We start from the raw sequence: 24,714 nt of genomic DNA, 5'->3' as shown, positions 1-24,714 counted from the left end.
TTTTGAATTTTGTTGCAATTACAAACAATTATGCATGCATTTTTTCCACAGCATTACAGGAGGATAGCAGCGTTATACCATTTTGAAGATTTGTTACATACATGTCTTATAGGCGCCACAGCTGTACTTCTATTGTGGCATTCCGGCAGGCCTTCAAGGTCTATCATTAAGTCCAGCTTGGTTTTTTGCACTTATTGAGATCTTTAAACAGATGACTGTTACAACAGGTTTCAACATAAACAACAACAATTTCTGAGCATTTGTCAATTACTTCCCTTCAGAACATATTGTGGGATATCTATGGCGAGCGATCCACCCTATTTTCTAGATACTATATCAGCTGAGTAGGTGTTATGTGCAGCGTGGTGTGCATAAGCAATTGTTGACAGGCGTGTTCCAGGAAATTTGCATCTTGAGGGGGTGTGGGGCGCACCGTAATTATGTTTAGTGGTTTGCAGTCGATCCAATGCAGTGCTCTTGTTATATGAATCCGTACCGGATGCATGGTGAGGTGAGTTGCTTCCACAAGTCATGCATTGGTACAGCTCCCCTACCCAGTGCTTACAATGGAATATAGAAGTGCATGTACTCTGTGACAAAGTACCTGCTTGTTTCTGAGAAGTGCAGGTATTCTCAAACTAAACGCATTAAGTTTTTCTTGAAAAGTGCAGGTACTCTACCTCTCAAAATAAAAAGTCCCGGAACTCCGTACCGGACAGAACCAGCCCATTTATGGTACTGTCCTACCAATTAACGAGATATACAAACTATAGAGAGTGCAGGAGAGGGTAAGCAGCATGGGCCACTTGTTGAGTGAGATGGCTATTTAGCCTGGGACTCCCCACCTTGGCCATCAGGAATGCCGGGGAAGGCTGGGCGGGGGCCCCCATGTTATCTGTCAGCAACCACTGAAACTCTTGTACTATGGCCTCCCAGTGCGTTGCGATAGGTTCTTAGCGAAGGCCTCCGATGTCTTCGGTTCGATGTGATTTGCTCTCCTTACTGGCCCACGCTAATGGCGATTGACTCCCCGCTAACAATACAAGGGGATCAGGTTTCCTCTGTCTTTTTGTAATCATACGCTTAGCAGTCTGCATGCCTAAATCAAGGAAGCAGGAGGTGACCTTTAGGGTAAAGGTGCAATATGCACTCCTCCAATGTATACTCCAGCGACGGTCCGTAGACGCTGCCAGGGCGGCACAAACTTCGTGCCATTAAGTATATAAAGATGAGCAGGCCCACAAAATGTGTAGCACGACAGCGTCTGGTTTCTGACACCTGGGGCACAACACATCTCTCCTCCTAAAGAACTTAGAAGATACTATAGAAGAGGTCTCTCCTTGTGGGCTGGACTCTTTCGCCAACATAACCGGAGAGCAAGTAAGCTCCCTATTAAGCCGCGTAAAATCGGGCACACCACTGGATCCGGTACCACCGGCGGTTATGTCAATACTTAGCCCGGTCTTAGCAGACGCGCTTTCTAAAATATATAACATCTCTTTGGAGACTGCTATATTTCCGAATAAATGGAAAAGCACGTGGTTCAAGCCACTCCTAAAGAAGGTGTCAGCGGACCCGCTTGAGTTGCAGAACTACAGGCCAATCTTGCTTCTCCCCTGTTGTTCAAAGGTTCTGGAAACCCTGGTGAACCAACAGCTATCCCGCTATCTGGAACAAAACCACCTCCTGGATCCTTCGCAGTCCAGATTCCGTGCATCACATAGCACTGAGGCCGCATTGTTAGAAGTGACAGATACCATCAGGATGACATTAGATAGAGGGACCTCAGTAATCCTAGTCCTCCTTGATCTGTCAGCAGCTTTCGATACTATTTCACATTGAATGTTTCTAGACAGACTTAGGGGGATTGGGGTGAAGGGCAGGGCTCTAGAGTGGATTCAGAGCTTTCTATCGGACCGTACCCAGATCATCCAGTTGGGCTCATTTGTATCGAAGACCACAGGGGTGGACAGGTGCATTCCGCAGGGTTCTGTGCTGAGTCCCACCCTGTTTAATGCATACGTGACACCCCTGGCGGATATCATCAGAGGTAAGTTAGGAGGGGCCGCTGCACTCGCTGAAAGTGTTCAAATTGTTGTTTTAGTAGTAGGAAGGTGTATAATAGTGATATCCTTATAGGTGCTCAGAGTGATCACCTCCTGGTCCGTGAGGTGCTGGAACAATACGCGAACAAAGCCTTACTGCAAGCAAGGACAGCCACTGAGCACTCTTGAAGCGCAAAAGCACGTAAAGTATATATATGAAGTTTACTCAAAATGTAGTACTGTCCTTACCCCCTACGGAGTTTTTTTGATTGATTTACCTGTTGGATCTTAGATTAACTCCAGCCAATTGCACTCATATGATTTAATATGATAAACTGGCATAAACAATACCACAAATGAAAAAATGAAATATTGAACACTATGAACTATAAATAAAAGATGATCTTTTGATCTACTACATTTTGAGTAAACTTCATATATATACTTTACGCGCTTTTGCGCTTCAAGAGTGCTCAGTGGCTGTCCTTGCTCGCAGTAAGGCTTTGTTCGGATATCATCAAAGGCCATGGCATTGAGACCATCTCATATGCAGGTGACGCGCAGCTAATTGTTCCCATTGGGGAAGACATTATGTCAACACAGTGGAAATTCAGAAGCTGCATGTCCAGCATCGGCATCTGGATGAGGAGGATTTTTTTACAACCCATTTCGTCAAAAACTGAAATTCTGCTATTTGTGAAGGCCTAGCGAATATGGTCTCCGGAGTGGTGGCCGCCTGAGTTGGGGGAAGCCCCTCCACCCAGGAGTTGGGCTAAGAATTTGGGCATCAGGATAGATGATAAACTATCTATTGAGGAGCAGGTCAAGACAGTGTCAGGCACGTGTTTTGGCACAATGAGGATGTTCAGGAAAAATGTTCCCTGGATCCCTTTATCAGCGAGGAAAACCCTTGTCCAGTCACTCCTGGTGAGTCGGCTGGATTATGGTAATTCGCTGCTGGTGGGTGCCAGAGAGGATCTACTATCACGGCTGCAGGTAGTGCAGAACACTGCAGCCCGCCTGGCCCTCAACAAGCCGACATGCACCCAGTCGGCCCCTTTGCTGAACCAGCTACATTGGCTCCCGGTGAGGAAACAAGCTATCTTTAAGATGCTTTGTGTGGTTTTAAATCACTACAGGGGAAAGGCCCTGTCTATCTCAGTAATAAACTCAGGCAGTATCAACCGGCTAGGCAATTAAGATCTAGCAACGCCAACCTTTTGTATATTCAGAAGATACAGAGGGTAAGGAAGGGCGGTAGAGCCTTCTGTTACTTGGCGGTGAGCCATTGGAATAAACTGCCACAAAACATCAGGTCGGGCAGTGAGCTGATGTGGAGAGGCCATCGTCCCTACCCATCGGGGTGGCATTCCCGACAAGGGTCCCTCCCCACAACGCGGTACGCGGCCTCACTTACCCCTCGGACTTCCTCTCTCTCTCTCTGCCCCCAGGACTCGGCAACCCTCACCCCGACCATCGGACCGGAAGTGCCCGCAACCGGAAGTCAGGCATCGGTCGATGACCCGGAAACCACCAATACCGACCCCGGGAGCACTGCCAGCGAAAACAGACCGGAACAGAGAAAAGCCGACTAGAAAGGAGGAGAGAGGTTCCCACCGGCGGACTCGTGGCAGGAGACAGCGGTAGGCGTGGAACCCCTGACGGAGAGCGGAGCGAGGAGAGGAGGAAGAGGAAGACGACGTGTGGTCGGAGGACTGGTGGCGACCTCCGGAGGTGGCTGGAGAGCGGCCGTAACTCGGATGAGAGTTACGGCGGGGCACGTGAGTGACCACTATCCTTTTTCTCCGTGTACCTTTGTAGATTACTGTATATAGTGTGTAAAGACCACGAGCACCCCCTCACTAGCAATAGAGTATAGAAGTCACTGGCACTGTATATACACCCGCGCACTGACCCTGCCACAACCAGCACTCTTTTCCCTTTCCTGATCCTGCTAAGTCCTTTCCCCTCTTACCCCTACCGCCGTCCCCACGCTCGTTTTCCTACTCCCTCACTCCCCGGTGCTGGTGGAAGCACTCAACAGTCCGGAGCTGAACTGGACTAACCCCCGTCTTCTCTCTCTCCCTTGTATACCTCCGAGGAGTACCAGTGTCCGGCTCTCACCGTGACGACCTCAGCCCAGCAGAGGACTACAACCCCGGAGCCTTCCCTACCTACGAACCCCCTCAGCCCTGCACTTCCCGCCTGGACTCCCTCATTCCCCGCTGTTGATACGGACCTTGTACTGTACCTACCATTAAACCTCATTGAACATAGCTCACTATATTCGTCCTCCACGCCTGTTATTCCGGTCCGCCCTGCCCACAAGCCCACAGCTAATTAGCTTCAAGAAACTTCTAAGACATGGCTGTTTTAGATGTATGGACCCAATTTTACCTTCTCCTATAGCGTCGAGAGATCCCCTTGGGGATGATTCGTTTGCGCTCTACAAGTCCACAAAGTAAAGGAAAGTAAAGAACTTGTTAATTTTTGCTGCAGTGAGGTAGGCACACTTGCGTAAATAATGGTGGATGAGCCTAAAGCGCGAGTTGCGCGCGATGTATATGGGACTATTCAGTACCTCTGTCCACACCTTATCTGCAAAAGAGCACCCCCTGTCTGTCTCTCACTTCTGCCTACCGGGTGTCATCGATATCGCTGTGTGGAGACATAGCGATTCTGCAAACCATCTGGTAAGGTGCTTTTCCCTGCCCATAACATGAAAGTTTGTATGGTGAGGTGTGTGGGCTGTTCCGCGCTCATGTCATCCCATTTACCACTGAGGGCCGCTAGGAGAGAGTGGTATTGTAAAAACTGACCGGGGGATAGGTCGTTCATATCCGGCAGCTCCTCATATGATTGAAGCACCGTCCTGTTAAATATCTCCCAGCGTTTGTACTCCAGTGGTTAGCCAGGTCGCTAGTTCCGCAGCGTTTACTGCACCGCCTCTGCGAGGTGTGGCCTGTAGTGGTAGGGCTGGAGCATACGGAGTTGTTGTGTGCGTAATATACAGACTTCTACAATAAGCTTTGTGTGCAACCTTAAGGAGTTGCTCAGGTTGTTCACACCTGGCACATGGGTGGAATATGATGAGCAAGTCTGCAAGGGAACGAGGTGTGTCCTCCGTGGCAGTATCTAATAGTTGTAGCCCTGTCATCCACTTCGCCACCTACTGGAGATGCGATGCCAGGTAAAATTGTTCCATATTAGGAACCGCGAGGCTGCCTTTATCTGTTGGGAGGTAAAGTTTCGCAAGAGCTACCAACAACGGGATTCATTCCGGATGAACTCCCTCATCACAGATTTTAATCTCCTGAAATGAGCTGGCATCACATAGGTGGGAAGGTTGGTAAAATAATACAGCAACCTGGGAAACACCACCATCTTCAATAGGGCAATCCGGTACTGACAATGGTAGTGTGCGCAAGAAACACAAGAGTGAGCGCAGCGCGGTAAGCGCTCTCCCTAGATTACCCACCAGTAAGTCTTCCTGCTGATCATGGACACGGATTCCTAGATAGTGGAACGTGTCAGATTGCCAGGTAATGTGCGCTTCATTAAAGCAGAGTGCCAGGTCTGTGTTTCCATGACTAGAAGGGTATAGGCAGGATTTGGTCCAATTGACCCACAGCCCAGATAGGGCGGCAAATGTCATGAATGTGCGGGTTACTGCAGACGGAAGGGAGTGCACCTCTTTAAGGTAGACCAGAATATCGTCCGCATATAGGGACACTGCGTGTATGCCGTCACCCAGCAGATACTCCAATCCTTGCCCTGCTCTCTGAGTATTGTTGCTAGTGGTTCTACTGCCAGAGCAAATAGCTGTGCAGATAGGGAGCATCCCTGCCCAGGTGCCACAGCCAATCTGTATGGGTTTAGAGATGTAGCAGCCGGTCTTCACTCTAGCTGTCAGCTGCCTGTACAATAGCCGGACCAGGCGGAGGCATTGGCCCGTGATTCTAAATTTTATAAGAATCGCAAAGAGGTAGGACCAATCCAAATAATCAAATGCCTTTTCCAGGTCTAGGACCAAGCATCCCGGATGTAGCCAACGCTGGGGGGAGTAGGTGGAGACCCTGAAGAAACAACAGAGATTCAGCTACGTATTTTGGGCTGGGACAAAGCCATTGTGGTCTGAACCCACCAGCACTGAGCTAGCACCTTGGCAAAATGTTTTTAAGTAGTTCGTGTTTAGAAAAACCAACAGACGGTACGATTCGGGTTCAGACAGGTCGTTATCCAGTTTGGGCAGGGAGACAAGTAGTGCCTCCCGCATTGAGGGAGGATGAGAGCCCGTATTGAGTGCTGTGTTGTACAACAGCTGTAGGCGTGGTGTTACTGCATGTGTATAGGCTTTGTAATAGTCAGAGGGAAGGTCAGCCATGCCCGTTGTTTTGTCTGTGGCTAAGGCCCGTCAATGTTACGTCTGTTACAGCACTCAACATTTATTTATGACAACACATCTCGGTATACAGGACTTGGGTACAAACAGTGTTGCATCTGATTCCACTATTTCCTCACAACCTCGAATAAAGGCCTAAGTCTGGGTATTTCTAGAGCTCGTAAGTGGTTGCATCTGTAATACTGTCCATTCCAGAGTATGGTGCAGAAGAGGAGAGTACAGAACAGATAGTAAAGAGGCAGTGCAAACGGTTTAAACATGGATGCACTGAGATCCCTGCCATCACTCGTCGACACAGTGTGTACAGTTCGGTAACAACTATTTATTGTAGGGGAAGAGGCTGCTGAAACAAGGGGTTTCTTCCAGAAATACAGAACTCTTATAATGCTGAGCATATAATTGATAAGCTATGACCATGTTTGTTATTTTGGGGTTCTGTGCCCTTGTTGTGTAGCACTGGGATGTCTAGCTACTTCATACCGAAAGCAATAGGTGACAAGTCGGCAAGTAAAGTCGATGCCTCAGAAATGGGTCTGGAGCAGTCTATGACCTCCCCACATGGGTGACGCCTCTTGATACACCTCCCTGCCCATCACAAATCATTCAGTGTATTCATCTCTTGAAAACTCACCCTCCGTCCTCATTTCTGCTGCTAGCTTTGGATTCTATATTCATACCAACGGGCGTGGCACCATCAAAACCATCTGCCATCCATAGTGCATTTGGGAGCTATCGCGATTCCTTACTTTATTGATGACAACTAGCCAAAGTGGCCAATGAAAGTGGTTAAATGATTTTGATTGTGCTTACCTGTGATTGTATATGGGTAATAATTCCAGGCCTTCTCCGTCACATAAAATATTTTTGGAACAACTGCTCTAGCCCAGCTAGGTAGTTTGCTGCGAAAAAAACACAAACATAAGGAGACTAATTACAGATCTGGTTAGTTAAAACTGTTACACAGCTACATTGTTATATTCGCTTTTTTCTTAGATGTGCTCTTCCTGGCTCATTAAATTAGGAGGTCCCAAGGGCTCTGGGTCTGAGACAAGGTGGGTTAAACTACCTAAGGGTCTGAGGCAAAGCGACTACAACCTCTGCCTGACTTACCTGCACCAAACGCAAGCGTCCAAACATGAGCGCATCCCAGGAGGGTTCAAGACATGCCTGAGACATTGGATAACTTTACATATGAATGAGCCTGCACTGCCCTGCCCTAAAGACTGATAGTGTGGGCTTGGGTCCGTGATGCAGTTGTGGACAGCAATGTGGCTCCAGAAAAAAAGTGGCCCTCCTCCGCTCCGTCTCGGTCCCTTGGCGCTGCCTGAACTACTTCAGACTTCCTGGTGTATCCCCATCGCTCGAACCTGAGCCTTAAAGAACTATGGGTGCCACAAACCAACGGGAGTCCCTGCCGCCTCTGGACTGGACATAACCTCTCTGACTCATCTCCAACAACCCTTTAAGAGCCAGCGGATCGCTTTTTGTGTAGGGAGTCCCTACTCCCAGCTTGGGTGGTGAGATGTCACTGAAGTTGCTAAAACCCTCCATACAGTCTCAAATTTAGTGAGCTCTTCGCTGCTAACTTCTAGAGGGACATTACAAATCAGAGGAAAAGTCAGGCAGAATAAGGTATATTTGTTGCAGGTCCTTTTTGACCCTCTGAACCACTGACGCATTCCCCTTTGTAAAGAACCATGGCTTAGACGGTTGCATCCTGGTAATGTGGCTTCAGGTAGCCTGAATGTTGAGCTAGAGCATTCTTGGTAAGGCAGTTGCTGCCGGACCGAGAAATGCTGGTATAGGTACATTCTTACTTGTATATCTTCAGTAAAACTTCCTGCACCTGCTTGCTGTCGCTGAATACCTTAGAAGAATTGAGGTTAGGAAAGAAACATGCTTCTGAAGCCACACCCAGATGTATACCAGTCTTCGTTTCTAACCGCTACACAACGGTTTAGGGTAGGGTGACCAGGCGTCCCCGTTTTGCCAGGACGGTCCCTGTTTTTAACCAGCTGTCCCAGCAAATTACAAGAAATTTAGCTCATGTCCCCGTTTTTGGAGACGGTCGACTGAAAACGGTGGGAGGGGTTTCTTATGTTTTACAAAGCAGGGATAGTTAGCAGTTGTTTCAAGAAAGCTATTTAATTAACAGGCAAGCTACTGGGCTTAAAAATAGCATTTTATGTATATTCTTACTGCCTGTTCTGTAATTCTCTGCTGATGAGCGCTCTCATCGCTTGAAGTAAAATTGTAGTCCTTTTATTTTTGTGAAATGTCCCGGTTTTTGGCTTTAAAATTCTGGTCACCCTAGTTTAGGGCCAAACCTTAGGCCGAGAAGGTGCTTAGACCTTCTGTTTCTTTTTTTAGTTGAGGATTATTTTATCTGTCCAACATTCTCTACAGTAAATAAGAGGGCCTTGGTTGTCACGTAGACTACTGCACAAATAAAAACAAGCATTGGCAAGGTCAATAAGTCTTACATTGGCTGACAAACTTTTGTCTTTTTCAATGCTTTTTTTATTTGTGAAGCTGCTGGGCTCTCGTCAATCGGAAAAAACACTGGCTAAAAGCACCATTTGATTTGGTATCAGAAAGTACACACAGCTCTGCTACTCCATGGCAGTGAAGGGAATTACTTTGTGTGTGGATGTGGTTCTACTGCAAGGGAAAATGCAGCCACTGTAACCAATGGATGAAGTGGGCTGATCTACTGGCCCATGCTGTAGTTGGTTGAAGAAAAACGTGAATGACACAATATAAAAACAATTGATGGAAGAGGGCAGGCCGATTATAGATACAATTTTAATAAAATCCAAAGGTATTGGCTCATAGAAGACTTAACAAAGAGGCAGAGACCAGTTATCGCTCATTTTATTGTTTTTGCAGATGTTACATAGTCCTCTAAAATGCTGCATTGATGCAGCAAATCTGCATCAAATGATGGAAAAACCATTTGCCTTAAACACCATTCAAATGCTGGCGGTAAATAGCTGCAGCGTGCTTCCGCATACCTGTGGTTAGACGTGGCCACCCTTTCACAGCTAACAACACACTCTATAAATATTCTTCTTCACCAGAAAAAGCACACCCCTATTTTAGCCATATATCTATAACCCTAGTTATAAAACCCTCACATGTAGAATTCATCTTCTGGATTTTCATCTCTTGAAGTAGCATGAAGGTCTAAATCAGAGGTCTTCAAACTGTGGGGTACGCCCCCTGGGGTCTATGGCTACATAACTAGAAGGGCACAAATGACTCTGCAGCTACTTGTAAATGAAGATGGTCTGGAAGCACAACATTGTTTATTTGGTGCGTTTCCAGGCTGTGTCATTGATATGCAGCAGCTGGAGCGCTGAAAAACAGTAGGTGCGCTGTTATCCTGGTGCCATGGAGTCGGGGTCAGTGAGCGAGGTGGCAGGTCAAAGATGTGTCTAATTAGCGTCATTTATTCTGTAACTATTATATTTTTTTCACCTAACAGGTTCTGGTTGCTCAGGGCAGCCATAGTCTTTTCTTGAAGGCCAATCTTGAGGATGTGTGGGTGTGTTGGCTGGAAGTTATTTGCTTTAAGTCTCCAATGCTTTAATCTATTCAATTGTTTCCTCCATTTGATTTATAAAGCATGCCTTCTATTCAGCCCAAGGGCTCCAGCACTGGGCAACGTGTTTATGAACATGGTCCAGGAGATGCTTGCTCCTCTAGCCCCTGATTACTCTTATGAGCTCTGTATTTTTGCTTCTGATCTCCCTCTTTGGAGCTCCTTGACAGGTGGTTTAAACATCTGGTTATTGCTTTTTAAAAGTTCAGAGCAGGTTCTTCTTTTAGTTTGCTCTTCTGTGTGGTCTCCACTAAGGCTGCCTTAGCCCTCATTCGCCACAAACAAGGTGGGGATTCCTTAGTTTTCTCTGTCCACTGCTGTTTAAGAGCCTGCCTCAGCCAGGTACCAATGGGGACCAGCTAGCTCCACCACTTGGTCCCACTTGCTGGCGTTCGTCAAAATTGTGCCACCATTTGCAGGAGGTAGAGGCTAAACACCAAACTGTGGATCACACGGTTCAGTGGCCAAAGCTCTCTCGCCATCAGCACTTTTCCTGCAGCACGGACTGCTGCTGCAAGAACCTCGAGACCAGGAAGAGGAAGGCGAGGCATTGTAGTGCTATCCCCGAGTGATGTACACCTTTCCGGGCTCTTTGATTGAGCTGCTTATATGTGGGACTAGAGTTCATGTTGCCTTTATTATCTGTTAATGTGGATAAAGTGGATATGGTGAGGATTCCCGCTTGTCTGATGATCTGTATTGGTCCTCTCTGGCATGAATTAAAATATTCAAATAAAAAAAAGGCAAGGCAGAGGTAATAGCTGATACACCAATCACACATAAAGGTCATCATTTTGAGAAACATATGTTTGCGGTGCCAGCAAGGTGAAAGCAAGGTTAGGATACAGTCTGGAAGGACAGGAAGAGCAGAATCCATTGTAGGACAGCCTTAAGGATGGTAAAGATGCCGATTGCCAAGCTGAACAGTATGCTTAGGTCGTACGCACCGGAGGGCAGTGGGCCCGGATATCCAGACTCTTCACTGAACCCTTTAAGGCTGGTGAAGTCTCCAGATAAGGGTTTGCCATAGCGGAAAGTCTCTCTGCTGGTAACTTCAGATTTCTATCACTTAGAAAGAGTCAGTGTAGCAGCATCCACGTTCCGACGCATTTGTTGATACCCTACCCTTGTCTCGAGGGTCGAATGTGCCCTCTGTAGTCTGCTAAGCAACTCCCAACACCTTCTCGACATGTACTTTGCAGCGTGTTTGCAGCCCTGGGGTACACAGCAGGACATGGATACAGTCCCCAGCCAGGTGATCCATAAATCATGGAAAGTAAATAATGCATCAGAGGGGGATCAGGACTGTCAGCGCGGCTGAGGCAGACGCCAGGGCTCAGCACACACAAGTGCCAATTAAATCCAGCACCTGTGAACCTCAGACTCGGTGCAGCAGCTTACAGACAAGGCCACTTTATTATTGCTTGGCACAAAAAAACAGAACAACAAAAAATATATGTTTTTTCCCTACTGCAATTGCAAATCTGTGAAATATTTGCACGCCCATAACACAGTCTGTGAAAACAGAAAAAGGTACGAGGTCAACTGCATTTTCTTCGTGCACCCGGTGCGCAAAATACCTTTTGTACATCCAGATTTTAGTAAGAAAAAAAAAGACGTTGACACTATTAATGCCTCTCACGACAACTTGTCCGGTTTTTATCCAATCTCTGATTGTAAAGTAGCAAACGTTCGTTTAAACAAGACCTATCATGCAAATGGTTTACTGCATCTGCAATGCAAATACTCTTAAAGGCAAAAATATAATCTTTTTGTTGAGGAGTTATTCAAATCGCATAAAAAAGAAAATATACACTTTTTTGGGCTAAGTATAAGTGTTAAAAAGATGATCAAACTGTACCATATAACTAGATAAGATATGTTTTTCATCTTAAAAGACCTATACACCGCTGTAGGAATTCTGATTGTTAAGGCAGATATGATATGGGCTGTGGTTTAGTTCCCTCAAGGCCCATGCGATATACTCCTTAATTGGCAAACTTAAAGTCTATGAGGAACCATCAGATTAGACCTGGCAGCTAGATGCGGCCAGCATCACTCACTCCCCTCTGAGAAACGTGCAAAAACTAACAAAAAATAACATCACAGTTATGGAAAAAATACATCAAAAGGATTAGAGAAAAGTATAGAAGTTTAGATAAGATTCTACGTTATATTAAGTAAAGAGAAAAAAAAGTAGGAGCTCTGGTATCGGCATCGAAGATTATGGGGAAAAAGTATTTATATAATGTGAGCTTTACATGTGCAAACTATGATCATGCATTTGAAGACAGACATATATTCCAGGCAAGAGTTGATGGGATCTCGAGTGCAGGTGACTTCCAGTTGTACGGAACATTTGATCTTAGTGCGTTTGTAGAACAGATATATGTGGTATCCACTTGTAAACATTTTATACCAACCTGTAGAACCAATGATAGTTTATTATTAGAATTTGATTCCGGATTCGAGGGGCAAGAGTGCATTATGAAGCATAGTTCATTACTTTTATTCAGAAAGGTTGCCGATATGAAGAAAGCTTAAACAGACACCTCGACTAATGAGGGGAGAAACTACGTAGTCAAGAGTGGCAAACAAATCATTACTTTGTCTCAAACTAGGGGGCTGATTACAATGGCGGAGGTGTGACTCCCTCTATTAATACTGATGCCCAAATGCATTGGCTCCATTGTTAGCCGAAGAAGCTCCCTTTTTGTGAGTAAAATGGGGCCTGAGATGGATAGGCAAAGACAGTTTGGATAAAGCGTGACAGGTTAGGATACATTTGACCAACCACAGTGCTATTCCCGATTTAGGGAGAGCATGGCCTTACTGTGGTTTGTATAACAGGACATGAAGAACTATGGCAAAGCAGGAGGCAATCGTGCCAAGGAGGCGCATGACTGTCCTTACCATTAGATGGCGATCTGGCTGAAAGAGCGGGAGAAACATTTGGAAAGCTTGGACGTGAGCTGGACTGGGATAGGCTTTCCAGGTGACTGAATTGAAAGTTGCTCCCAAGAAGGGCTTGATCCGGAGGAGCTGGAGGTGGGTCTTTGCCTATATTGATGGTAAAACTCAGATCATGCTACAATTAGATGATTAATAGAGTATGTGCCAGACACTAATGTTGGGTTGCGCTCTTTATCAGCCAGTCAACCACGTAAGGGAAGACGTGGGTGCAGTTTCTCTGGAGGTGAGTGTTGACCACAGCAAGGCACTCGGTAATCACTATCAGGGTGGTGGATAACCCCGAAGGACAACACTTTGAACGGATAATGCTGACCACTTACCACAACCAGGGTGGGTTGGGATGTGGAAGTAGGCATCCTTCAGGTTGAGGAAGAACATGAAGTCAACTTGCTGCATTAGAGGAATGACATCCTGGATTGTCACAATTTGGAAATGCTCTGACAGGATTTATTTGTGGAGGGGCCTGAGGCCCGGTAAGGGTCGGAGGGACGCGTCCTTTCTAGGGATGAGAAAATACAAGGAGTATGCTCCCTTGTAGAGGTGGTGGAGCAGAACTTGGTCTATGGCTCCATTGAGAAAGAGTGACTCTACTTCCTCCTGAAGGAGGCACAGCTGTTCCTGGGAGAGAGAGTGTCTGCAAGGAGGAATGTTTGGTGGGGTTGAGGTTAGGTCTAAGCAATATCCCTACTTGATGATGGAAAGAACCCATTGATTGGACATGATCCCCCACCAATAGGTGAGAAACACCTGCAGTCTTATCCCCAAAAGGAGAAGTGTGATTGGAGGGGAGGGGGAGAGAGTCATTGCTTAGTGGTGGAGGTTGACTTAGCTGCAATACCTCTACCTGTGCCTCTGGAATTACTGTCTTTGTAACCTCCACTGGAGTAGCCCCTTCACAGTGTTGGTGCTGCTGCCTCTATTAGGAGGTAGATTCTTTGGGGGAGGTGGTTTTAAAGCCCACACTGTAGTTGCACCTTCAAAAGGAAAACTTTGGAGAAGGCCTTTTGAGGGCTCCAATCGCCTCTGCGATGTCCGTGTCCTTTTTGGTTTATTTCCAGCATGACATCAACCTGCATAGGCAGGAGGGCACTAGAGAGCCCAGACACAAGATGGCTGGGAAGATGCAACATAGTATTTTCAATATGACGAAGGCATTCTTTGTGATGTTGTTAACATGCGGTATCAAGGATAGGTCTGAATCCATGGTTACTCCTAGGTTTCCAACTTCTCTTGAAATTGCTAGAAGGACTACAAGTTCCTTAGGACATATGGCAGTAGCCTGTTACTTTTGCAATTGTCAGCAGGACATAATGTTTGTCTTTGCCGTATTGACCTTTAAATGGCTATTAATCATCCATGTATGTATGGCATGAGGCACTCATCAAATTGTGAATTGTAGACGTCTTCAGGACTACCCATTTTTTTTTCTTTGATGTGGCTGTCATATGTTACGTTGTCATATGGATAGTTGTACCATGTAAAGTTTTAAGATGTAATCAGATTTGGTAAAGGGGAAGGTAGATGAATAATAGAATGAGGAACGCCACAGTGTTGTGCGTGAGGGGGTGATGTGAAATGTGGTAGGTTAAACAAAAATAAATGATAACCGCCATCCATAAACAGGTGCAAGGTCTGCAATCTACTTAAACCAGTTTAGAGTGGTCAAAAGCGAGAAGGATCATGGCATGACATGCCTGTGAAATCTGCAACTCACAAATACATTGTGAAGACTAAACTTTCAATCACTTCGCAAAACAAACTTTTTAAATTAAAGAATTCAGTACAAAAGGTGGCTTCCACTGAAAATAATTTGTCAAGATAAATATGCTCAACTACTCTTTCTCTGTATCACGCTTACAAAGAACACCACTATCCTCCCAATAACTGAGACGAGGTAAACCCTGAAAGTTCAGAGGACTTCCACGGTGAATTAGAAACAATGGAGAAGCAAAATAGGATTCAGGACCCGAAAGGTGCAATCAGTCATTAATACTACATCCAAAGAAAATCGTAGGATGTTGATACTTTGTATACTAATAGGCTGAAATAATGAAATGACTCCTGTGAAAATGATGGTTAAAACATAAACCCTTATTGTATTTACATCATAGAGGCAAAATGCTACCTTTTTGGAGGAAGCATTCAAAGGGGAAATAGAAAGAGGCATGTGGGCCAATGTTTGTTCATTGCAGGCAAGCAAGCCTGCTGGATGTGAGGTGACAACTAAACCTTCTTTGGGTAGGACACACATGAGCTACCAGAGGACTGAAGAGGCGCTCACCCTTATTCGACATGCCAGTCACAGGGTTCCTTAAGATATAATGAATGGGACTTAAGGAGCCGATCCCTGGCAGGGCACGAGAACCTGTAAGCGGTGGGCATACAGAATGTTTTTAACTATCGGAAACGTGACCTGACTCCAGTACGGATCTGAACATGAGAACTCTTGGACATACTGGAACAAGGCAACATTAAAATAGCAGGGTGTTTTTGTATAGAACTATAAACACGTATAGGTAATTTTAGCAGATGAGTAAGAGTGCATAGAACATTTACAAAAAAAAAAGGTTCTTCAGGAGTGGTGAGACAGCTGAGTGACATACACAACTCGACAACTTGAAGTAAGTAAATGGAACAACCCTTTTAAGCATTACACTGAGGAAGCCTCTTATCTTCCCAACAATGCTTGCTCCTTTGGACCCTGGAACTCAGTGCTTTCAAGATCCTGGAATCACTTCATGTATTCTAGATTCTGCCTCTGGGGGACTGTCATATAAAGGTCGGTGGGCAGTGTAGAGAGCAAGAGACTACCTTGCTCGGCCCATCCCTCTGTATTCACTATATGCACTGCGATTTCAGCGCTACTAAAATTGCAGTTTATTCATCTCTTGCTGATGCAGCAAAGGGGCCGGATAACTTAAGTTCCTTCCAGAATACTTGCCGAAGCCTTCTCGGGCAATTTATTTTCACACATAAAACACTTCGCACAAGGTTCGATCACACATGCAACTTTGGTGCTTATGTATGCAGGAGCAATTTAAAGATTTGCGCACATGAAATTCGAGAAATTAAAATAAAATATTGTACTTTCTTCCACTCCACATTCATTGCTGGTTTGAAAGAGGTGCTCTTTGACAGATAAGGGCAATAGCGCGTATTATTTGCCTCTGTCACTAAATGGCTAAAACTGACTGTCATACTCGGCCAATGCATTGTTAAGGCTGATAAGCCACGGAGGCCTATAGAAATCGTGTGACGTGGTCTCAATGCACGTACGGGGAAGAGGTGGGGTCAATGGGAACAGTTCAGACCAGGAGCACATGCATGCACATGTTGTTTCAAAAGCTTTCGACTGAAATGATGCTCCTGGTCAAACGTCGGTATTCGGGGGGTAAGTAACCATCGCTTCACTAACGCTGTGCTGAGCCCGCCAGCGACGGGTCCGCAGGATCCAAGCGCTAAATCAGGCCAATCAGCAAATGGAAAGACACCGCAGTCCGCAGCCTGAGACCTTTAAGATAAGAGAGCCGTCTCCCTGGACTAATCGACGGCTATTTTCATCCGCAGGCAGAAGCGCGCCGCACAATGTGCCTGAACCTGCGTGAACCCTCCGGCTTCCCGTCTGCGTAGTGCGTCAGCATCCTGCCGCCGAAGAGGCGTAGTAACGGCAGGCAGACGGCCTTAACACGGGGGCCATCATTACCGCACCCGCTATGAAACAGGTAATACAGCCTGGGGGAAATACAGATACAGCCGATTGTTTTTCTTTAATGGTGCGAAGTTACATTACCATCAAAAGTAACTCTGATCGAAATGGAGTGTACCTTGGTAATACCGCACTCATTTCCACCCTTGTGTATGCAAAATTAATAATGTTTTTTTTAATTGAACCCTGGCGAAATTTCTGCAGTGAAAAACAGTGTGGAATTTAAGCACATCTTCTAGTTGTGATTTGGGCACCAACACAGGTTTTTATCCTCAACACAGGATTACCAAAGCTGCTAGGGTGACCAACTGGCACGGGTGAAAATTCAGGACGGTGAGTGTAAAAATTCAGGACAAAGGGTAAAAATTCAGGGCAAAAATTCAGGACAGGAGGTGAAATTCAGGACAAAAGGTACGTTTTACAGACACATTAGAAGAGGTCGGGCAATAGTATACAAGTAAGTAAATAGGCAACCACTTAAGAACAAGTGAAAAGAAGTTTACATTAGGTTGAGACAGTTGTGCACTTCTTGGTTTTTCAGTATGCTCACAGCTTTGAGCAAATGTGTAGGTCTTTTTGTGGTAACAACCCCCCCCCCCCCTTTCCAGCCTCCCATGTAACCGCCCGATGCTCGGTCCAGCCAGTCAGTCCGGCATTGCTACCACCCTCCAATGGTGACCCTCCTCTTCACATAGACCCTCCTTCATGTGTATTTAATTTCTTTTATAGTGCTACTCATCCCAAGTAAGTAGGACAGGGTGAAGTCAATCTGTAAGAAATGTACTTAAGATAATGGGGGGTACAAGGTGTAATCATTATTTCATCCATCATTCAGTCCTTCCATCTGTATGCCCATCCATATCAATATTCAACTGTTTGCCAAGCTATCCATCATCTATCCTTCCACCCATCATTCCACTCATCCATCCCTCCATTCATCCTTTCACCTTATCCATCCACTTCCTCTCATCCATCCATTCACTTATCCATCCAGCCATCCTTTCGCTTACTCATTCATCCACCCATTCACTCATCCTTCCACCCTTTCAGTTATCCATCCCTCCATCCTCCCTTTCTCTCTATCCCTCTTTCGTTTAGCCATCCATCCTTCCTTCCATTCACCCATCCATCTACTCATCCATTCATGAATCCATGCATTGACCCTATCACTCATCCATCCTTTCACTCAATCATCCATCCTTTCTCTCATCCATCCACCCATTCACGCCTCCACTCATCCATCCTTTCTCTCATCCATCCACCCTTTCACTCCTTCACTCATCCATATTTTCTCTCATCCATCCACCCTTTTACTCACTCATCCACCCTTTCACCCATCCATCCATTCTCCCTTTCACTTATCAATTCATCAATCCATCCATCAGTTCACTCATCCATCTACCCATTCACCCGCCTGTCATCCATCCTTTCACTCATCCACCCTTTCACTCACTCATCCAGCCTTACACTCACCCTTTCACTCATCCATCCATTAACCCTTTCACTTCTCAATTGATCAATCCACCCGTTCATTAATCTATCCACCCATTAACTCTCCTGTCATCCACCCTTTCACTCATCCATCCATCCTTTCACTCATCCATCCATCCATCCATCCTTTCACTCATCCATCCATCCTTTCACTCATCCATCTACCCTTCCACCCATACATCCATCTATTTACCTTTTCTCTCATCCATCCTTCCACTCAATCAGTCCATCCTTTCTCTCATCATCCATTCACCCTTTCATTCATCCACTCACCCTTTCACAAATACATCCATCCACCCATCCCTTCATTTACACCCCTTTTCTCATTAATTATGAGCTGAGCCTTTGTCTGCTGAGTTGCAGACAGAAGAGGCCCATCAAGGACTCCACCCCTTCTGTGGTTCCTAAAGCAAGGTGGGGCAGGGGAGGGCTCACTATGCCCCTGTACATATGCAATCCAGAAAAGTGGAAGTCATGAGTCATGCATGATGCGCATTGCCACTGTGACATGGTGTTGTTTCCAAGGCTTTAAGTGGGATGAACAAACTGGGGGGTCTCTCCATAGGAGGTGTTTGATGTAATTAAGGGCATGGCTTAAAACACCTAAGCTAAAAATCTGTGCTTAGCATAGTGTGCCGCCTGACTGGTAATTTGCTTCTTCTGTCGTTGCATCCAGATATATAACACAAGTAGTGTTACACCTACAAGCCAGAACTATTGGCTTTGTCAATGGTTGCAAGTTGAATAAAATAAAAAAAGCAGCAACCATGGCTTTGTTAAATATAACAGTAAAAATGCGTCAGTTTTAAAATTATGCGACAGTGAAAGACCCATAACCCTTTTTAAAAAAAACCTGTTTCACCACCTTTTCATGTACTGGATTGTCACCTAGCAGCATGGGCGTCTTTGTTAATTTCTTCTGAATTTTCTGCCCTAGAAGGAGGCAGGAGGAGGCCCACCACATGCAGTAAAAGCTCATGGCTCATTGTCATTCTGTATGTGGGAATCAGCCGCAGACAGAATGACAATGGGCGGGTGGGGCTGCTCTTGTGCTCCCAGGGAAAGTGTGAGGCGGCCCCATCAGGGGAACTGTGATGTTCCCCAAAGCCCAAAATTATGGACAAAATGCATCCGTGAAAGGGATCGTCACGGACAACGGACATGAGATCCAAATTATGGACGCTCCATGAAATTTACGGACAGTTGGTTACCCTCGTAGCCGCCCCCCCTTACTTGTGGCAGCTAACAAGAAAAAAAGCATTGGCAAAGCCAATATGTCTCGGCAATTTGAGAGCTATAGGTGTCATAAATGTAATGTCTTTTTGCTAAGGATTTTTCAGTGGCTCCTGTTTTGAAAATATTTACCAAACATGTCTCAGAATCCCCCTTGGATGTTAATTCTGCACAAATTCAATGCAAATAGCAAGTGGAGTGAGAAACAAAATGTACTAGTGGGAAAGAGAAACCGTCCACATCTGGCATTCTCTAGTGTCATTCTTCTTAAAATTAATGTGACAAAGTAAAAAAACTCAACTATCAAAACATATGGTGTCTCATGTATTTAATCTCTGTACACTATCACATAAATCTGCATATTGTCACAAAGGTATGTAGGATGTCATATGAAGCGAAATAAATGATCTTTGAATTCTGGTGTGGCTATAGTGCTGCTGGTGATAGTTAAAGCCACTGTTGAATCACGGGTCAACAGACGTAAGAGACATGCGCCCAGATCATCTGAAACAAACACTACTGCACACCAACATTCTGCAGTGGTCGCCCCCTCGTTACCTGAAACAGGTCAGCAATACTGAAGCCGAATGGATGAGGAACAGCCGACTGAAGCTGAACTCGGACAAGACGGAGGTCCTCATCCTCGGAACCACCCCCTCAGCCTAAGACGACTCCTGGTGGCCGACCACGCTGGGAACAGCACTAACACCCACCGACCACACAGGCACCGGACAAGACGGAGGTCCTCATCCTCGGAACCACCCCCTCAGCCTAAGACGACTCCTGGTGGCCGACCACGCTGGGAACAGCACTAACACCCACCGACCACACAGGCAACCTGGGATTCATCCTCGACTCATCCCTCTCCATGTCGAAGCAGGTCAACGCCGTCTCCTTCTCCTGATACAACACCCTCCGCATGCTTCGCAGGACCTACAAGTGGATCCCCACCGAAACAAGAAGAACGGTGACACAGGCCCTCGTCAGCAGCAGACTAGACTACGGCAACGCACTCTATGCAAGCATCCCGGCCAAGCACCTACGAACACTGCAACGCATTCAAAACGCCTCCGCCCGACTGATCCTCAACGTCCCCCGCCACAGCCACATCACCCCCCACCTTAGAGACCTACACTGGCTCCCCATCAAAAAAAGGATCACCTTCACGCTACTCACCCACGCACACAAAGCCCACCACAACACCGGACCAGCCTACCTCAGCAGCGACTCAGCTTCTACACCCCCACCCGCCAGCTCCCCTCCGCCAGCCTCGCCCTCGCCACGGTCCCATGCGTCCAACGAACTACCTACGGTGGCAGATCCTTCTCCTTCCTCGCGGCCAAGACCTGGAACACCCTAACTACCCACCTACGGCAGACTTAAGATCTTCTTACCTTCAGAAGACTCCTCAAGACCTGGCTCTTTGAGCCATACCAGCACACCCTTCCCCTCAGCGCCTTGAGACCCTCACAGGTAAGTAGTGCGCTTTATAAATAGATTGACTGATTGATTGAAGCTTAGGTTGAAGAGAACCATCTTCTGTTGACACCTAGAGACCCCCTGTGATAGTTGATCGACCCCAGCAGCCACTAAGAGAGTAGACAGCTAGTGGGGACGAAGGGAAACAACAAGAAAAGTAGAGATGAGCCCCTTGTGGTCATTATTCGATAAAACATTTGCTCAGCGGCGCAAGTAAGAGGAACAACCCCCGCCTCTACACAAGAAGAATAGGTGCACACACACAGTAACCGTCAAATAAATGCTTGCCATTTTAATACAATAAAACCTCCACTATCAAGTGTGCACTTCGATCACACACTTCCTGATACCTCCGCTTTCTTCCACCTTTCAGCACCTGCTGCCAAACATACCCCGAGGCAAACCTGACCCCAAAGTGTGGAACAGCCACTAGAGCCATTCCAATATGGCCACAATTTTTAGATTAAATTAAGGACAAGGCTGCCTTAATTGAAAGCTATAGATGGTCATGCAGCATCACAGGCAAGTTCACAGCCGAAGTCGCCATCTACAAATACCAGGGACTTTGTATTGGCTGTATTGACATATGAATAACTCAGTTACTGGTGTTGCTTTTGGAAAAACATGTCTTTATTGCTTTGCATACTCAGTTTCGATACTTCAGTGTTCTACATTCTACAAACCGAGAATAGCTTATGTGGTTGCAACGACAGCTCCTAGAGCTTTCATTGATAGGTGTAAACACTGAGCTTCCCGTCTGCGAACTGTAGTACGAAAGTAATCTGTTTTCTCATTTCACTAATGTCGCCATAGATTATTACTCACACGAAACCACTGGTTTTCCACGGCGGCGAATCAGTTTGCTTCCCAGTCGTAACTCATGCTTATTGAAAGAGAGCTAAAGTCACACAACCTTTTATTCAGGGTCCGATACTATTGCTGCCATATTTGAAGGTTGGGTTCGACACGCAAATCATTGGACAATTTTTGAAACCTTTTTTGGAGATAGGATTTTATGCAGAAAGGTGGTTTCGGTCGTACACCAGAAATCGGATTATCTTTTTTAAACAAAATACAAAATCACTTCTGAAAATATGTAAACACTGTATACATGTTAACCCGCTCCGTGCTCGCGTCGCAACGTGAGCACTACCTTCCGGGTTCGGCACACGACCAACGGCCGAAGCAGCCCCGACTGCTGTGTCGAACGCCCGCGCCGCGGTAAACGGGTTAAATAGGTTACTGTTTCTTAAGACGTCATTCTTAATTGTGTATTAAGATGCCTGCCCGTCATATTGGCTTATCAACTTGACAAGCGCTGTTAAATGCAGAAGGGACAGGCACAGTCCAGTATGGCAGCTGCATCCTGTATCCAACCCACCAGTCCTCTTTCTAGCTGCGTGCACTAGCTATGTGTTTTGAATAGCAGGTCATATTTCAGTTTACGCGTGCGCTCCTGTAAAGTGTTCAAAATCAAAGCTGGTTATATGCTAACATCACAAGTTGCCCCAGCAAATGTGACTTGGTAAGTAAAATATTTACATCCCTGTTTACAGAAATGGAGCGAGTGAAAAAAATAAGCACTTGTGTAAAGTGCTCCAAGTCTAAGAAAAAAGTAGTTCCGAAAACATTTGCTAAATTTGGAATTGTGGATGGATAGTAGTAATTGGTCAATGCTCTTGGGGAGGGCTACCACAGGAGGAGGCATGACGCATGCATGCCATGGACAAATAGGAAGACGGAATAGGAGAGCGATGATGGAGCCAGCAAATGGCAAGCCTATGGGAGGGCTGAAGTCCACAAAGTAAATACAACATGTCTTTTCGAGATAGTGCATGCACTGTCTAGAGCGGAGACCTAAAAATGCCAACCAAGCAATGTAACTACCTGCGCAGACGTGCTGGCCCTTACATTAAATAGCCTTTCTGTTGGCCAGTCATGGGTTGCACAAAGCCTAGCGTGCTAACCTCCACTTAGAAAATGGCAATGGCTCCCGGAAATAAGTATTTCCCTAGGGTGCAGAGTAGTAAAAGGCAGGGGCCAAATGCAAAATATGCAGCATTTTTATAGTCATCCTTGCCCCAGAGCCTACCCTTTTCCGACTCCTCGGTCATTCTCTGCACTGAAAATAAAATTTCACCTTACAATCCTAAACACCCCACTACAAGTGCACAGTAAAATATTAAAAAATAAAAGGTTTCTTGTGCTCTAAAAGTTTAAAAACAGCTTCAAATGAATCAATTTAACATTTAAAACACAGTCGAATAAAAACCCACCAAGTAACATGATTCAAAAAAATATATATTAGGACACAGGCACCGAGTAATTGAGTCCTGAAATGGTGACTTTAACATTTTCTTCTGCAGCCAATCAGATCACACATTACCATAGGACTGGTCCCAAGCAGTACCCAAATAGCCAAAGGGAAAGAAAACTCATTGCCAATCACAGCATCCTATTATTTGAATATTCAGTTACGTGGGACTTCCACAAGAGCAGCTGTTGTGGAACATCATTAAAAACCAGCGGAAGCAGTGCATGTCATGCTTCCAGTAGGAGAAAGTAATTAAAGAAACTAGTGCTTCCACCCTATATAACACGTACGGTGTAACGAGTAAAAGGTCCAGTCCTTATGGGTGGTAACAAACTTTCACAAGGCAGTTCCTAGGAGGGACTAACAAGCTGACTTAGGAATCAGAAACCAGCATTTACGAAGGGAAATGACAAATATGGGCGGAGAGTGTGAGGGTGAGACGCTTCAAGAACATACCCTAATACAGCATGCTTCGGAGAGCGAGCAGCGCATGCACGCTGTCCTTAGGCTCGACCTAAAAAGGGTGCTTCCTTCCCGCTGTCCTTTCCAACTTCCGTGTCTATGGGCCCAATTACAATGTCTGACGGACCGCCACTGACAGGCCATCGGTGGCAGCCCGTCCGACATCTGCGGCTACGGTCTGACTGCCGCATTATGATGTGGTCGTTCTGAGGCAGTGGGACCAAACATCCATGCACAGTGTGCCAAGCACTACATGGTGCCCCGGCACACAGTCCATACATGTTTGAAAACATACCCTTTACTATTGCAGCTTGTGCTACGCCTTTTTCCAGCCGGCAGTCACAATAGTACATGGCATTTTTCCAACTGCCGTTCAAGCGGTCGAATTGTAATTTGGCAGGTGGGACCTCTGAGACTTTGTCGGGCAGTCCCATTCCTGCTACGATGTCGATCGGATGCTTGTCCGACCGGCATCATAATGAGGACCTATGTATGGGTGCATCTGAGGTAAGGGTAGGCGGGTAACTCCATTCTGTAGGTGGAGTTTGAGGAATTATGGGATTCCGCGCTCCTAAGGTTGCGCGGAGTTCTGCAGAAAACTCTGATTCTGCCACATAGCGGAGTTAGCCCCCGCCACCCAATCCTGTGTGAGGACACAGATTGGCGTCATATGTACATTCATGCCTTGTTAGAACTGTTGTGCAGCGGGCGTCGGAAAAGAAAACCATCACTGATAGCCGTTGGCGGAAGAGTATGGGGTGGCATTACAACAACGTTAAAACATAAGGGCAGGTGGTGCCCTCTTCAAACTGTCCCACACCCAACTCTGCTGGGGGGTGGCAGCGGCATCAAAACCGCTGTAAAGGATTGGGGGTGAAAAGTCTAAGGAGAAGTGGAGAGGGGGTGGCCGGTGGCAGTCTGATCCGCAGATGTCACCGCTGCCGCCCCCGTAGGCCTACATGGCTCTCTCTCCTTCAGCCTGACTACATACGTGCTGCCGCACAG

General features: G+C 46.2%; 1 protein-coding gene and 1 long non-coding RNA gene across 2 annotated transcripts in view; one reads left to right on the top strand and one right to left on the bottom strand.

Annotated features, from left to right (window-relative positions):
* The window catches only part of PITPNC1 (phosphatidylinositol transfer protein cytoplasmic 1), a 1,067,253-nt gene that overhangs the window by 374,784 nt on the left and 667,755 nt on the right, over positions 1–24,714 (bottom strand). The window contains exon 3 of the mRNA XM_078654326.1: positions 7,258–7,346. Within this exon, the coding sequence (XP_078510452.1) occupies positions 7,258–7,346 (89 nt within the window). The remainder of the gene's footprint in view (positions 1–7,257; positions 7,347–24,714) is intronic.
* The window catches only part of LOC144770085 (uncharacterized), a 204,075-nt gene continuing 195,806 nt past the window's right edge, over positions 16,446–24,714 (top strand). The window contains exons 1-2 of the long non-coding RNA XR_013598791.1: positions 16,446–16,746; positions 17,012–17,063. This is a non-coding gene — a long non-coding RNA (uncharacterized LOC144770085). The remainder of the gene's footprint in view (positions 16,747–17,011; positions 17,064–24,714) is intronic.

Source organism: Lissotriton helveticus, chromosome 7 (genome assembly GCF_964261635.1).
Source record: "Lissotriton helveticus chromosome 7, aLisHel1.1, whole genome shotgun sequence".
Lineage (NCBI taxonomy): Eukaryota > Metazoa > Chordata > Amphibia > Caudata > Salamandridae > Lissotriton > Lissotriton helveticus.
This window is presented reverse-complemented; position numbering and strand designations above follow the sequence as displayed.